Source organism: Anomaloglossus baeobatrachus, chromosome 2 (genome assembly GCF_048569485.1).
Source record: "Anomaloglossus baeobatrachus isolate aAnoBae1 chromosome 2, aAnoBae1.hap1, whole genome shotgun sequence".
Classification (NCBI taxonomy): Eukaryota; Metazoa; Chordata; class Amphibia; order Anura; family Aromobatidae; genus Anomaloglossus; species Anomaloglossus baeobatrachus.
The window spans coordinates 763,998,809-764,015,992 of record NC_134354.1 but is presented as its reverse complement, the minus strand read 5'-3'; the positions used below and the strand labels follow the sequence as shown (position 1 = coordinate 764,015,992).

Sequence of the window (17,184 nt, the reverse complement as noted above, 5' to 3'; positions counted from 1 at the left end):
CCCAGCCGGAGAACTAGCTATCCTATAGGAAGGAAAGATGAATAACTCTCTGCCTCATAAAATAGAAAAAGAATAGCAAGCCCCCCACATTCAAAGACTGCGGTGATATAGGAAAACACAATACACAGATAGATGATCGGATTAGCAAGGTGAGGCCCTACTGACTAAATAGGACAGGACAGGAAAGGGACTGATGGTGGCCAGAGAAAAACCCTACAAAAATCCAACAACCTGATAGTACAAAAAGCCCTCAGATCGCTAGATCTGAACTCCGTCCTATATCAGGCGCTCTTGTCATACCAATGAACAGAAAGCAGGAACCATTACAAATTTAAGAAGCAACAAACACATATACTTATAGGAGCAATACTCCAAACATAGCTGCAGGGAGCTTCCCAACTAAGCAACTGAGAGGGAAGATCCCTGCATGCAAATAAACTGACAATAACCACAGTAAATGACAAACTCAGATAAGAGCAAAAAGAACCAAACAACAAATAAAGAGCCAAGCACTTATCTGGGGTAGATGTGGTCTGGAGCAGGATGAAGCAGGCTGGTGAACAAAGAACAACTGACATCCGGCATAGCCAACTATCAGATCAGGGTTTAAATAGGCAGAGAGTTAGCAATGGAAACGCCCATTGCTCAACACACCTGGTCTCTGTCCAAACCATTCCTGGCCACAAGAGGGAGCCTCACAGCAGCAAAAGCATAACTGACATTCACAACAGTGACCGCTGGAACCACACCGGCATGGGAAGGATATATAGGAGTATTTATTTTAATGGAGCCAAACATGTGGAATGAGAAGGGGTAGTCCAATTAGTGGACAACCCTTTTAAGTAAAGGCCCCGTTACACGCATCGATTTCTCGTGCGATCGCATGAGCGGTCGCACCCGCCCCCATCCTTTGTGCGTCACGGGCAATTCATTGCCCGTGGCGCACAAAGTTGGTCACCCCCGTCACACGTACTTACCTCCCGAACGACCTCGCTGTGGGCGGCGAACATCCTCTTCCTGAAGGGGGAGGGACGTTCGGTGTCACAGCGATGTCACACAGCGGCCGCCCAATAGAAGCGGAGGGGCGGAGATGAGCGGGACGTAACACCCCGCCCACCTCCTTCCTTCCGCATTGCCGGCGGGACGCAGGTAAGCTGCAGTTCATCGTTCCCGGGGTGTCACATGGAGCGATGTGTGCTGCCTCAGGAACGACAACCTGCATCCAAGAATGTGACCGAAATTTTGAAAATGAGCGACGTGTCAACGACCAACGATAAGGTGAGTAATTTTGCTCATTAACAGTCGCTCGTAGTTGTCACATGCTACGATATGTCAAACGATGCCGGATGTGCGTCACGGAATCCGTGACCCCGACAACATATCACCCGATATATCGTAGCGTGTAACGGGGCCTTAAGACAATAAAATTGTCCCATTTAGTAAAGTCATGTCATCGTTTTGACCTTAGTGCATTATATTGGTATATATATTGGTAGAGATCCCTTCTGTATGTATACTGCTGTGCCAAGTCCCGTATACCGAAAGCAATGATTGCGGGGTTACATGAAATATATGACAAGCAGAATGGTAGAAGAGATGATGGCCTGAGGCATAAAGCTGAAATGAAGCCTTGATGGGTGATGGCTACTTACCCTCCCTCCACAGTTAGTCTTAAGAAAGAAGAATGGATTATAGAATTATCAATCACGCTATATATACAGATCTGATCATGAGTTTAAAGGGGTATTTCCCATCTCCAAGATCCAATCCCAATATAATAATATTAGCAAATTCCTCTAATTAGAAATGTAGTAGAGTTCTCTTGATTAGCTATGTCACTTACCTCATGTGCAGGGTATTGCAGTAGCTTAGGTATCCATGGTTACGAGCATTCAAATAGTGACAGTTAGTTAGTTCCTAATGGTTGTGACCATGGATACCTAAGCTGCAAAGCCCTGCACATAAGGTAAGCAACATAGCTAATCAGGAGAACTATACTACATTTTTAATAGGAGGTATTTACTAATAGTATTATTATCATAATACCTACTACATATTGGGATAGGATCTTGGAGATGGAAACACCCCTCTAAGAAAGAGTAGTAGTTATGCATTTCAGTTCAGTGCCAACAAACTGCTGTTGATGGATCTTTTTCTTTTTGAAATGGTTATGTTTTGCTGGATCTGATGGAAGAATGTAATGAAAGGGATCAACCCCTTTAATTGCATAAAACAGTGAAACAACATTTATAACAGATCTGTCAACAGCAGCTTGGTGACAGTTTCCATTTTTTTCTTACACCTAAAAAAATGGCAATAAAGATATATAACAAAGACACTGAATGTTTTTTTACATGGGATTCCCATAACCAAAATGTACTACTTACTCAAATGTCAGATGACTGGAAGACCCTTCTTTGGAATCTGGGGTCCCATGTCCCCCATTTGAATTAATATAAAGACAGTGGGCAATAGGGTTATACCTGTGAGATGATTTGGGAGAGAAGGAGGGAATTTGCTCACCTGGAAGGGTTGGGTGAGACACACCCAACTAGAGGACACAGACGGCTGCTGCAGACCCTAGAAATGCAGATAACTAACGGTGGATGATAGGGGTTAAAATCTGCTCTGTCGTAGAATGAAGAATGGAGTCCATAAAGGTGATTTTATACATCGCTTTACGGAGTGGAAACGCCTTCATCAGGATAATTACCATTGATGATGGGTGACACTACTCTGTCCTCTGCCTTCGACACAGTGGACCATTCCCTCCTACTACAGATTCTCTCATCTCTGGGCATCACAGACTTGGCCCTATCTTGGATCTCCTCATACCTAACCGACCAGACGTTCAGTGTCTCCCACTCTCACACCACTTCCTCATCTCGCCCCCTATCTGTCGGTGTTCCCTAAGGTTCTGTTCTTGGACCTCTCCTCTTTTCCATCTACACCTTTGGTCTAAGAGTCCTACGGTTTTCAGTATCTCCTCTATGCTGATGATACGCAGATCTACCTTTCTGGACCCAATATCACCTCCCTACTAACCGGAATCCCTCGATTTCTAAAACTTAACATGGACAAAATGGAATTAATTACCTTTCCTCCTCCTGCTCACTCAACCCCCCCAACTGACCTATCCATCAAAGTCAATAGCTGCCCACTCACCCCAGTCCCGTAAGCTTGTTGTCTCGGGGTAACTCTAGACGCTGCTTTATCCTTCAAGCCACACAACCAAGCCCTCTTCACCTTCTGCAGACTCCAACTCAAAAAAATATTTCCTGGATTTGTACATTCCTTAACCAAGAATCTGCAAAAACACTTGTGTGTGCCCTTATTATCTCCCGCCTGGACTATTGCAACCTCCTGCTCTGTGGCCTCCCTTCTAACACTCTTACACCCCTCCAATCTATCCTAAACTCTGCCACCTGATTAATCCCCTCGTTATTCCCCGGCCTCTCCACTCTGCCAATCCCATCACTGGCTTCCCATTGCCCAAAGACTCCAATTCAAAACCCTAATCATGATATACAAAGCCTTCCACAACCTGTCTCCTCCATGCATCTGTGCCTAGTCTCTTGGTACTTCCCTGCATGCAACCTCGGACCTTCGCAAGATCTCCTTCTCTACTCCCCTCATATCTCCTCCAACCACAATCGCATCCAATATTTCTTCTGTGCATCCCCCATACTCTGGAAGGTTCTACCCCAACACATCAGACTCTCACCTACCGTGGAATCCTTCAAGAGGAACCTGAAGACCTACCTATTTCCGACAACTCTACAACCTGCAGTAACCCTCAGTCCTCAATAGTGTTGCACAATCTGCTCTATCCTCACCTTCTGTATCCTCACCCATCCCCTGTAGACTGTGAGTTCTTGCAGGCAGGGTCCTCTCTCCTCCTGTATCCCCACCCATTGTGAGGTTTTCTGACTTTTTGCCTTGTTTTGTCATTTTGCTTTAATCTGTTTTTTCTTCATTGGCCATCTTGCTTCCTGTTCTGTTGCCCTCACCTTTGCCCTCAGTCAATCTGGATTCCTCAGCTTCTATGTTCCCGCCCTGTTCCCTGCCAATTACCTGCTTAAGCCATCTCAGCTGATGGACCATTGGACCAGTGCTTCTGAATCCTGTTAGCAGCCTGCCTGTAACCTGATCTCCTGAAGTCTTTGGAAGAACTACTTTTCTGCCATCCTCTGTTTTGGATCCCTGGAACTCGTGTCCACACAGGACCCTTCTGCTCGGCCATGGACGTTTACAAGTACAGTAAGAGAGACTGAATTATACTTTGACACTTCTGCTGAACTTTGAGGATCCATTCCTGATTAATTTGTTCCCAGCCTCTGCACCCTGCAACTGTTTAACCCTTCATGTTTTGTGCACTTACTTGTATGAAGTAATACAAGAACTGTTTAGCAAACCTGTGTCTCTGTGTTTCCCTTTTACCCTTGCATTAGACTCTGAATAAACAATATTTAACACCTTACACCCATCCCCTGTAGACTGTGAGCCCTCGCGGGCAGGGTCCTCTCTCCTCCTGTATCTTCACCCATTCCCTGTAGACTGTGAGCCCTCGCGGGCAGGGTCCTCTCTCCTCCTGTATCTTCACCCATCCCCTGTAGACTGTGAGCCCTCGCGGGCAGGGACCTCTCTCCTCCTGTATCTTCACCCATTCCCTGTAGACTGTGAGCCCTCGCGGGCAGGGTCCTCTCTCCTCCTGTATCTTCACCCATTCCCTGTAGACTGTGAGCCCTCGCGGGCAGGGTCCTCTCTCCTCCTGTATCCACACCCATTCCCTGTAGACTGTGAGCCCTCGCGGGCAGGGTCCTCTCTCCTCCTGTATCTTCACCCATCCCCTGTAGACTGTGAGCCCTCGCGGGCAGGGACCTCTCTCCTCCTGTATCTTCACCCATTCCCTGTAGACTGTGAGCCCTCGTGGGCAGGGTCCTCTCTCCTCCTGTATCTTTACCCATTCCCTGTAGACTGTGAGCCCTCGCGGGCAGGGTCCTCTCTCCTCCTGTACCATCACCCATTCCCTGTAGACTGTGAGCCCTCGCGGGCAGGGTCCTCTCTCCTCCTGTATCTTCACCCATTCCCTGTAGACTGTGAGCCCTCGCGGGCAGGGACCTCTCTCCTCCTGTATCTTCACCCATTCCCTGTAGACTGTGAGCCCTCGGGGGCAGGGACCTCTCTCCTCCTAAACCAGTCTATGCCTTGTATTGTTCATGATTATTATACTTGTTTTTATTATGTTCTAGAAATAGGCCCGATGCTTTCGCATCGGGAGTGCGGGGAAATAAGCATCTGTCTATGCTTGGTGTTGACAGGAGCAGTGCTGAGTGGGGCTGGGGGCATACAGATCTGGTGGGGGCGGCTGGAGGCATTCAGTTTTGGTGAGGGGGGGCTAGGGGCATACAGATCTGGTGGGAGGGGGGCTGGCGGCATACAGATTTGGTGGGAGGGAGGCTGGGGCATACAGATGTGGTGGGGGGAGGCTGGGGGCATACAGATGTGGTGGTGGGGAGGCTGGGGGCATACAGATGTGGTGGTGGGGGGGCTGATGTTCCCTGCAGCAATGAGCACATTGTTTAGTAATGTGCTCCTGCTGGTTCCCTTCTGTCCCCTATTATGCGGTGTCTCGCCTGTCCTCCGTGCCCGCGGAGCCTCCAGCTGCAGCACACAGACTCCTCCGTGATAGCGTCCGGTATACGGAGCGGCCGCTGCAGGTTGATGTCATGGCTTTACTGCAGTTGAATGCTTTACGGCGCCACAAAGCATTCAACTGCAGTAAAGGGCTGACAGCTGAATCGGCGGCAGCCCCGGACAGTTGAGTATACAGCAGTGTGTGTGGCTGTGTTGTGTGTATGTGCTCAGTGTATCTGTGTGCATGCGTGCAGTGAGGACCCGGAAGCCGGAGCATCATTCGAACTGCGGCTGCGCAACAAACAATGCCGCGGTGCATCACGGAATAGGAGAACAGACAAAAGTGGTGATTATGTAAGTAGATACCTCTTTTCACATGTAATACGCCATGGAATAAATGTCGCTAAAATAATAATCAATAATAATGAATGAGTTTGTTCTCCGAAACGCGACTTGCCTACCATTCCTCATTCTACGGATGAGCGGATTTTAACCTCTATCATCCACCGTCAACCATTTGAATATTTATGTGCTGAAACTCCAATTAAAGTCTATGGGACTCATGGATACAGCAGCACACATGATTGACCACTGCGTCAGTCAAACAAAGACATGGGACCCCAGTTTTTGTGATTGGTGGGTTCCTAGCAGTGAAGCATCCAGTGATCTGATACTTTGGCTAAATGATTACCTTTTGATTATGGAATTCCCTTTAGTAATGTTCCTTTTCTGTGACAGTAAACAGAGACCTTAAAATGTGGAGAATTTTAAACATCTTTTTAAATATTTTTTTATTAAAAATTGATCTTCCCCCCCATGAACAAATTCTACTGACGAGGTTGAAATCTTTAGTGAATGTTTTGGAGTGGCCATCACAAAGCCCTGATCTCAATCCTATTGAAAATGTATCGGCAGAGCTGAAAAGGCCGGTGCGGGCAAGAGCAACCTACAAACATGGCTCAGTTACACCAGTAATGAGTTTGCTTAAAGGGGAACTCCAACTATAAAAACAATCTGAATTTCACAGTGTGATTATTCAGTTCTCTTGTGTAGGGAAAACCTCCAATATACAATGTATTGATCAATAAATAGCAATTCAAAAGGTAAAATAAATGACCCCGAGTGACCCACACAGATCAGGATTGTATTGCTGCATGTCAGCATTAGTAATACAAGGTCACACACCAGAGTCTCCCGGGGAAACACATCTCCGATTCTGATCATCAATTATTCAGGGCGGTGACAGGGTTAATTTTGCTCAAACAATGGCAGCCGCAACACACATTAAATCTTAATGCAGATCATGTAGACGGGAGAGCTACGATCGGCCATAATTATCTGTCTCATATCACAGCCCCGTATCTGTGTGACACGGATGAGCTCCCAGTGGATCCTATCGCCAGGTCACAGAAAAGTTTTAGCAACTTGGCAAATACTTTGTATCATGTGTCCTCCTCCAGTCACATCCAGAGCTGCATTGAAAAAAAAAAAAAAATAAATAATCTACAGCTTGGAATTTGATATCGGCTAATAGAATACAGCAAGTGATCTCCAATAATGGATCGTCATATCTCACTTTTAGTTTGGACTGTGATCACTTGAAGTTTTCAATATAAGGAGCTCTAGTTTTCTGACACAGAGCTCCAAATACCCTGCATAAAAATACCTCCATGATAAAAAATCTTGCACCACTAGGGGGAGGTCACTGTATACAGATTTATTATGGAGCTCAATGCATACATTGTATTCAGCAAGCTCCACTGCTCCCCCTAGTGGTGTCTTCGTTCAGTCCTCTGCAGAGGATATGGAGCTTTGCATCAGTAAAATTGAGCTCTGATGGCAAGGGCATTGGTGGATATTCATTTTCAGGCTTTGCTCTGTAACTATTACACAAAGATAACTGCAAGCTGCATGTTTCCTTCACCCTTGCCCTCCTCCTAGACACGGGATCTATTGAAACATAAAATTGTATCACCTTCTAAACTGCTTCATCTAAATATATCAAGCAGACGACTCACATATATGAGGTGCTCCCGGTATCGAATGAGTAGATTACGCAGGATCCCGGCCTCGTTGAGATCCCCCAGGCGGATCATGTCCTCCACTCCATGGATGGATGTTGGGTGCATTGGTTTAATGTTTGTTGCATTTTGTGGAGATATCCAGTGTTCCTGTAAGTGAAACGGATCAATATAATAGGCATTCCTTCATTATAGGATCCTTTAATCATCCTACAGAATATGGCATTAGATTATCATTCGTATAAGGATTATGTCATGGAGGGCACACTGTGGTTACTACCAAAATGGCAGCCCTGAAGGTACAATCCATTATACACTACTTCACTTGACTTGTAACGTTCTTTAGAGAATTTAACTAACATGGCAGATAAAGGTCCCCTCTCCCCATATAATTTTTTTTGTAAACTAGATAGTTTACTTACAGAGCACAAAATGCTTGCTTCCCTGGTGGTCTAGGTTGGAAGGGATTTGTGACTTCTTCCCTGGTGGTCTAAGGTAGTCGAGAGGTTCAAGTATGCTTCCTGGATAATCTTGCTTAGTAGAAGGATTCATGCCTGACTACTTGGTGGTCTAGGGTGGTATAAGTGATTGTACTTGCTTTTGTGGTGGTGCTTCCCTAGTTGTCTTCAGTAAGTCGTAGAAGTATATGTGTTTGTGTCGCGGGCGGCGGGGCGCTGCGCTCGTTAACGCTCGGGTCTGGCGCTGCTCCTGCTGCTCGGTGGCTCGAGCGGTGAGCCGGATCCGGGGACCCGAGCGGCGCTCCTCGCCCGTGAGTGAAAAGGGGGTGGTTTGTTTGGGGATTTAGTCCGTGACGCCACCCACGGGTTGTGGTGAAGATGGACACCACCGCTGCTGGTGACGGGGATCCCGGGAGCGATGGTAGGGAGCAGCTGGGATGTTGTTTTCCCCCTCCGTGGGTAGGGGTTGGTGGTCCCGGGGCCCGGTGGTGTGACGGGGAGGCAGGGTCGGTGAGGTGCAGGGTTGCAGGGACAGCGCGGCGCCGGATGGCACGGGTGTACTCACTCAGCAAGAGATGCACAAAGTCTCCGGTCCACGTGGTCGGCCTCTCCCACTCCTGAATGGCAGAGATCTTTTCGGGATCTGGGGCGAAGCCCTCCGCGCCCACCACATGTCCGAGGTACTGCACCCTGGGCTTCAGTAGGTGGCACTTAGAGGGCTTCAGTTTCATCCCATATTTGGCTAGGGACGCGAACACTTCAGCCAGATGTTCCAGGTGGGCCTCGTACGTCTGGGAGTACACGATCACATCGTCCAGGTACAGTAGGACCGTTTCAAAATTGAAATGTCCCAGGCAACACTCCATGAGCCGTTGGAAGGTTCCAGGGGCATTGCACAGCCCGAACGGCATGCTGTTAAACTCGCAAAGTCCCATAGGAGTGGCGAATGCAGTCTTCTCACGGTCCTCTGGTGCGACCGCTACCTGCCAGTACCCGCTAGTAAGGTCAAGGGTAGAGAAGAAGTTAGCAGTTCTCAGTGCAGCTAGCGACTCTTCGATACGGGGGAGAGGATAGGCATCATTGTGTGATCTGGTTGATCTTCCGGTAATCCACACACATTCTCATGGTGCCGTCCTTTTTCTTTACCAGCACCAGGGACTGCCCAGGGACTACAACTATCCCGAATGACCCCTGCCTCCTTCATGTTCCTCAACATGTCTTTGGCGCATTGATAGTGTGCTGGCGGAATGGGCCTATACCTCTCTTTGATGGGTGGATGTAGGCCTGTAGGGATATGGTGTTGAACCCCCTAAATTCTCCCGAAATCTAACGGGTGTTTGCTGAAAACCTGTTCATACTCTTGTACCACCCTGTATACCCCCTCTTTATGATGCGTGGGTGTGGCGTCAGTACCTACGTGTAGCTCCTGGCACCACTCCTCTAACTGTTCAGGGGGTGTATGGTTACTGGCAGGGGATGCTGAGGTAGGAGGGACGGCTTCATGAATGGTGTGAGGGTCTAGGGTGAGCAACTTGGCCAGGGTAGCGTAACGGGGGAGCCTACCTTCCTCCTCTCCACAATTCAGCACTCTTAGAGGCACTCTCCCCTTTTTAACGTCAACCACCCCTCTGGCTGCCATCACCGTGGGCCAGAGCTCAGAAGGCGTGGGTTCCACCATCGCCGGGTAGTCGCGCCCCTGGGGGCCTACTGCTGCCCTGCACCAAATCATCATCTCACTTCGGGGTGGCACTACCAAGGGGGCCACATCCATCACCCTTACTCCACCAATCTCTCCACCGGTTGAGTTCACTTGCTGCCGATACAGAAGGACCCGGATCTCTTGCTGCACAGCCCTCTGTCGGCCTCCTCCTGCTGTGGCGGCCAACTGCTGCAACAGACTCCGCACCTCACTCATACAATGCCCCATCACATTGGTCCCTAGGATTACTTTTGGGTTATGGTCACTGGGTTTATTCATCACCACAAGCATCCCTTGGTTGTTTAACTCCGCACGTCCCACGGTCAGGGTCACTTGTTTGTATCCCACTTGGGTTACAGGGAGTCCATTGGCTGCGACAAGGGTCAGGCTATCATCAGAGGGGACAAGTTCGTCAGTACCCCCAATACTGCTGGTACAGTGTATATGGTATAGTGGTTACCTGTGATCCTGTGTCCAAGAGGGCCATGAGCGGGATGCCGTCCACTGCCAGAGGGATGATGGGGCGAGCTCCGACGTACCGGTCTCGCCAATCGGGGGGGCCGTTGGTGTCTACTCCTGAGGATTGGCCCTTGGCCCCAGGGGTTGCTCGTTTAACGGGCACCGCCTAGAGTAGTGGCCAGGCTTGCTGCACCTGTAACAAATAGGAGGCCCATATCGTGAGTCATTGGTCCTTCTCCGCTGCATCCAGGGGACGTCCTCCGGGCTGTCGGCGAGCTGGATCCTCCCTGGGGGCTTGACTCTCGTCGGAAGCTGGAGGGCGGCGAGGACCTTGTCTAGGTCTCCATCCATGCGGCGGACCTGGGCAGCTAGCTCCTCCATCATCCCGACGGGCGCTGCAGAGGCTGGTAACGCCGGGAGAGGAGGTGCCACCGTGATGGGAGCGGTCTCAGCTGGCCATGAGGCCGCCTCAGAAGCGTCTGGCGTTGGGGCCTGCAGGGCCTTGATGGCCCGCTCTTTCAATACTGCAAAGTCCAGATTGGGGTGTTCTAGGGCCAACAGCCGTTGCTGCTTGCGGTCTTCTGCAGACCCAAGACCTTGCAAGAATTGTTCCACTAGCATCTTATTGCTATCCGCATCATTAATAGTGTCCACCCGCTTCAGCGTACGGAGAGCTGTTTGCAGACGCAGGGCATAGTCTCTTATATTGTCCGCAGGCCGCTGTCGACACTGATAAAACTGCATCCGCAGCTCCGCTTCCGTGCGGGTCTCAAAAGCGATTTGTAGTTTCTCGAAAATGGTAGTCACCGAGGCCCGGTCCGCGTCGGTCCAGGTCTCCTTCTCCTGCTCAGCCGCGCCGGTTAGCTGCCCTAGCACTACCGCTGCCCATTGCCTATAAGTCAAGGGATATAAATCAAGGACCGGGCTAATCTTTTTCTGGAACACCTGCAAAGCATCAGGCTTCCCATCGTACTGCGGTAGCCAGGTAGCACCGGGCACATAGGGCAGGGAGAACGGCATCACCTGGGCGACCGCTGGGCCCGCAGCCTTCCCCGCTCCTGCGGCCGGAGCATGGGCTACCCCGTTTCCATCTATGGGCGCTGCTGCGGCTGCGACCACCACTCCTCCGACGGCTCCGTCGGGCGCAGACATCTTTTTCCCGTCCCCCTTGGTACTCTTTAGCACTTCCGCTTGTTGGGGGCGGGGCTTCACTTTCGCGCCTTCCCTGCTCAGGGAAGACGCTCGAGCGGGAAATCTTCGCGCCAAAGATGGCCGCGCTTCAAATTTTTCGGCCGACGCCACCGGTGGAGACTGCAAGGCGCACTTCTACCGGTAGGTAGATCGGTTCTATCCTGTTCGTGACGCCAAGTTGACGCGGGCGGCGGGGAGCTGCGCTCGCTAACGCTCGGGTCCGGCGCTGCTGCTCGGTGGCTCGAGCGGTGGGCCGTATCCGGGGACCCAAGCGGCGCTCCTCGCCCGTGAGTGAAAAGGGGGTGGTTTGTTTGGGGATTTAGTCCGTGACGTCAACCACGGGTTGTGGTGAAGATGGGCACCACCGCTGCTGGTGACGGGGATCCCGGGAGCGATGGTAGGGAGCAGCTGGGATGTTGTTTTTCCCCCTCCGTGGGTAGGGGTTGGTGGTCCCGGGGCCCAGTGGTGTGACGGGGAGGCGGGGTCGGTGAGGTGCAGGGTTGCAGGGACAGCGCGGCGCGGTGCCGGATGGCACGGGTGTACTCACTCAGCAAGAGATGCACAAAGTCTCCGGTAAACCAAACGGCTGGATGGACGGGTCCCGCAGACGGCTGCAGTGTCTCTCCCCGGACAGGTGATGGTGGCTGTCTCTCCCTGCACCTTTGTGTACTGAGTTGACTCCAATGGCTTCCCAACGGTAGTCCGCTCCCCGGTGTATAGATACCGGAGGAGCCCGTTTTGCCCGCAGGCGCTGGCCCTTGGATTTCTAGCCAGTGGCTGTGTATCCTCACGGTGTGAGCGGTTGCCTTCAATCGGGACTTGGTTTTTAGGGAACCCCGGGGGTCCCTGTCACATTCGGATTTAACTATTGACGGCGGCTCCAAGCCTGGTCGGGGTCCGATGGCCCTGCCTGTGTGCTTAGCTTCACTCCGTTCCCCGGTCCGGTACCGGTGGGCCACCGCCCAGCCCCGGTCCTTACGGCTCTGCGGAGTTCCACCAACCCCTGCAGACTGCCACCACAGTCTGCCAACCTTGCTGTCAGTGCCTGGGCTCCGACCCAGACACCTCAAGTGTTTACTCCTCCTCACTTTCACCTCCAAGACTAAACTGTCACTTTTCCCGCCTCCAGGCCTGTGAACTCCTCGGTGGGTGGGGCCAACAACCTGGCTCCACCCCACCTGGTGTGGACATCAGACCCTGGAGTAAGGCAACAAGGGTTTTGTGTCTGACTAATGTAACTGTCCGGGGGTGGGGGTGTGTGTGTGTGTGTGTTTTGTCTGTGGCTACCTGGCTAGTCCAGGGTGCCACATTTGCTTCTTGGGTTGTCTAGGGAAGTGGAAGGACTTAAACCTGCTTCCCTTCTGGTCTAAGATGTGGAAGGACTCATGTTTGCTACCCAAGTGGTTTACTGTAGTGAAGAGATTCATGCCTGCTTTGCTTGAGTTCCAGGGAACTGACTGGCTTCCCTAGTAGTCTAGTGGAAGAACTCACACCTGCTTCCATGGTGGTCTAGGGTAGTAGAGGGACTCAAACCTGCTTACCTTCTGGTCTAGGAAGTGGAAGGACTCTAGAGAAGTGAAGAGATTCATGCCTGCTTTCTTTGTGGTCTAAGTACGTTACTAGTTTCAATAGTAGTCTAGTGGAAGAACTCATACCTGCTTTTTTGGTGGTCTAGGGTAGTGAAGTGATTTATGACTGGCTTCCCTAGTAGTCTTGTGGAAGTACTCCATGGTCATCTAGGGTAGTGGAGGGGCTGAAACCTGCTTCCCTTTTGGTCTAAGAAGTGGAAGTACTCATGTTTGCTTCCCCGATAGTCTACAGTAATGGAGAGATTCATGCCTGCTTTCTTCGTGGTCTAGGGAAATGAAAGGACTTATGCTTGCTTCCCAGGTTGTCTAGGGTAGTAGATCTTTCCTGATCTAGGGTTGTTGATGAATTTATGTCTCGTAGTGGAGGGATTCAAGGCTTCTTCTTTGGTAGCCTACGGTCATGGGTAACTATAGGTAGTGAAGACATTTTGACATTTTTCCTGGTAATCTAGGTTTGAGGGATTAATACATTTTTTTATGGTGCTCTAGGGTAGGGAGGGTGCTCATAATTACTCCCCAAGTTGTGTTGGGTCATGGAGAGATTCATGTCTGCTTCCCAGAGAACTAGTGTAGTGGAGAGATATGTAGTCTTAGTTAGCAAATAACGTTTCTACCTGCTTTTCTGGTAGATAAAGGTCCTTCATGGCTGCTGTCCTAGTAGTCTAGAGTAGTGGAGAAAATTATGCTTGCTTTTCTGGTAGCCTAAATCATGGAGGGGGGAATCCCTATTTTATGGTATTCTAGTCTAGGGTAGAAGAGGGGTTACTGTTCATATTCTTAGTGGTCCAGGGGAGGATTAGATGCTAATTTTAAAGGTGACGTAGGTCAATAAATGGGTTAATGGCAGCCTGCCAAGCCCTAGACCAGAGTGTACGTTCCAGATCATAGGTAGCATAGGAACAGCTTAAGGCAGCTCTCGTTTTGGAAAACGTTCCAAACATATCTTAGCTTCCTGAAAACAGTCATTATGCAGGAAATTTTAGGTTAAATGTGATCACCACTTACATTTCCTTCATCGTCCAAGACCTGGATCTGACCGGAGTCACACAGCTTAACCACGGCTCCAACCGGAACATCAAACTCTCGACCCGTCTTGAGGTCCAACCAGACATAATCGCCCTAAAAGAGAGAACTAATACAATTACACTCCATTCTTTAATGGATTGAGTCCCTCTCATTATACATCATAAGGAAGAACATATGAGGAACCCTAACTTAGGTGGACCTTGTCTTGTATCGCCTATCCTGGCCCACGGGACTTTAGGAAGACCAGTATATAACAAGGGGATGACCCCATACCAGACATTTGATGTTTATGCAATTTGTTGTAACTTCTCAATCAGCCACGGAATGATATCAACCGAAATCAGGTTCAACCTCAAAACTTGGCTTCAAATAAATCAATTTTTTGGTGAAAACCCTTCTAGGTCGGATTTTTATGAGTCCTTTATAGTTAGGTCTGTCCTAGAAAATTGTTGGACTGAATTAACGCTCGGGCAATTTTTTCCGAGATCCCTAATGTTTTTCTTTTTCCATTGCTGGAGCTGTGTGAAGGCTTGTATTTTGCATGGAGAGCCGACATTTTTATTGATACCATAGTGGGGTAAATATGATGACCGTTTCTTATAGTATTATTTTTAGGAACGCTTGGTACCTGAAAAAAAATGCACTTCTGGAGTTTTGACTTGCGTTAGGTCGGACTCGGCGATACCAAATGTGTTTTTGGTTTTTTTTTTCCTTCTATTTTTAATGGGAGAAAAATATGGTAATACAAACTTTAAATTTAATTTTTTTTAATTTTTTTTTATTTGTTATTCTTATTTTTTAGTTCCCTTAAGAGACTTGAATATGTGATCATGTATGGTATTGCAGTATATAGTGTAAATCATGGTCTCCTATGAAACTTACCCAACGGTTGAGCTGCACAGGAGATCCAAGATGGCAGTTTTCCGTGATTGCATTGCAAGCATTAAAGGGAACCTGTCACCAGATTTGGCGACTATAAACGGCGGCAACCACCAGTGGGCTCATATATACAGCATTGCAGAATACTGTATATAAGAGCCCAGGCCGCTGTGTAGAACCTAAAAATCACTTCATAATACTCACCTGAGGGGCATCAAACCCATCAAAAACGGAAGTTTGTTGCTTTCATTTACACAATGCAAGTGCCAAGACTGAACTTAAAGTACATTTTGAAGGCCAATCTGTTAAACACAATTTCAATCCTAAGTACTTAGGTGTAATCCTTGATAGAAGTCTAACTTTTAAATCCCATCTGGATAAATTGGCACAGAAACTGAAAGCACGTAATAATATTATTCAGAAACTTTGTGGATCCTCCTGGGGCTCAGCAACATCTGTTTTGAGAACATCTACTCTTGCCCTGGTGTACTCTGCTGCAGAATACTGTGCTCCAGCATGGTTATCTACTCTTGCCCTGGTGTACTCTGCTGCAGAATTCTGGGCTCCAGCATGGTTAAATAGCTGTCATGTAAACTTAATTGACACTCAGCTGAACAACTCTTTGCGTATAATATCTGGTGCTATTAGACCTACACCTGTTCACTGGTTACCTGTGCTGGGTCATATCGCACCCGCAAATCTAAGAAGACAAAAGCTCCTACTTAAAGAGTACACTAAAGTAGTGAATAATGAAAAACTTCCAATACACCAAAATATCAGAGATGTTACAATACAACGATTGAAATCAAGACATCCACCCATCCGAACTGCAATCACCTTGCATGAACAAAACTTCAATTTAGAGGAGAAATGGCGAGAACTTTGGGTCAATGTAGTAGACGGTCATCCCCAAATGTTCCCTAATTTACAAAACCCTCCACCAGGCTTCAATCTACCAAGGAAAACATGGGTTACTCTAAATCGTATCAGAACAAACTTTGGCGTCTGTGCACATTTTATGTATAAGTGGGGAAAATATGACTCTCCGACCTGTGACTGTGGAGCAGATCGTCAAACTATCCAGCACATTGTTGAGGAGCCCCCTGAGATCCTACCATGGTGACAAGAAGGATTTCTATATTGTAAATGATAACGCTATTGCATATATAGAAAATCTTGATATTCAAATTTGATTTTTGTCCTTTTGATATTTTTCAATCACTGTCTGTTGTCTGGTGTTTATTTTTATATGATGGTAAGATATACGTTCATACGATTAAAAAAAACCTGAGGGGCAGCGCAGTGCAGACTGGTCGGTTGGGTGTCTCCGTTCTCCGGTACCCGGCGCCTCCTCTTTCAGCCGTCTTTGTTCTCCTTCTTCTGAAGCCTGGGTGCATGACGCGTCCTACGTCATCCACACTAGCCGCCATTGAGGTCCTGCGCATGCGCACTACAGTACTTCGCTCTGTCCTGCTCAGGGCAGATCAAAGTCTGTCTGCACAGGACCTCAATGCCGGCTAGTGTGGATGGCGTAGGACGCGTCATGTGTGGCGCCCTGGACAAGCCAGGGGCCACAGGTAACAACACACACACACCCCCACCCCCAGCAGTTCACAGCAGTCATCCCCAGTGAGACCTGATTTCTTACCTCGGGTTCAGACAGACACACCAGGTGGGCAGAGTTAAGGAGATGGGCACGCCCACCGAGGAGTTTAGCTGGCCTGAGGCAGGAAACAAGGAGAGACAAGTCCAGGCAGAGGAAGAGAGAGGAGGTCTGCAGAGAGGCAGACGCAGACTGGGGCCTAGGTTGGAGCCTAGGGCCCTCGTGTAGCCAGAGAGGCAGACGGTAGTGGCCGTCTGCGGGAGCCGGGAAGACAGTCTGGTGGAACCGTAGGTAGCCGGGGCTGGGCGTTGGCCCACCGGTACCGAACCGGGGAGCCAGCTGGAAACCGGAGCGCAGGAAGAGCGTACACGAAGGTGCAGGAAAGGAATTACACTACCAACCTGGGGTCAGGGGAAAAACAACCGCAGCCGCCTGTGGGACCTGTCCATCCAGCTGTTTGTTTGACCAGAGACTCTGTGTGAATTACTGGCTGAGTGAGTACCACTGTGCCATGCGGCACAGCGCTGCCCCCGCGACCCTGCACCTCACCAGGCCCCGTAACCCGCCTGCCATCCATCCCTACCCCTCACCGGGCCCCGGGACAACCAACCCCCCTACCCAC

At 49.3% G+C, this 17,184-nt stretch overlaps 1 protein-coding gene across 1 annotated transcript in view; it reads right to left on the bottom strand.

Annotated features, from left to right (window-relative positions):
- Positions 1-7,625: 7,625 nt before the first annotated feature.
- LOC142290029 (unconventional myosin-VIIa-like) overlaps positions 7,626-17,184 on the bottom strand; it is a 128,814-nt gene continuing 119,255 nt past the window's right edge. Inside the window, exons 3-4 of the mRNA XM_075333972.1 lie at positions 14,060-14,173; positions 7,626-7,808 (exon numbers count right to left, since the gene is read on the bottom strand). Coding sequence (XP_075190087.1) covers positions 7,626-7,808; positions 14,060-14,173 — 297 coding nt within the window. The remainder of the gene's footprint in view (positions 7,809-14,059; positions 14,174-17,184) is intronic.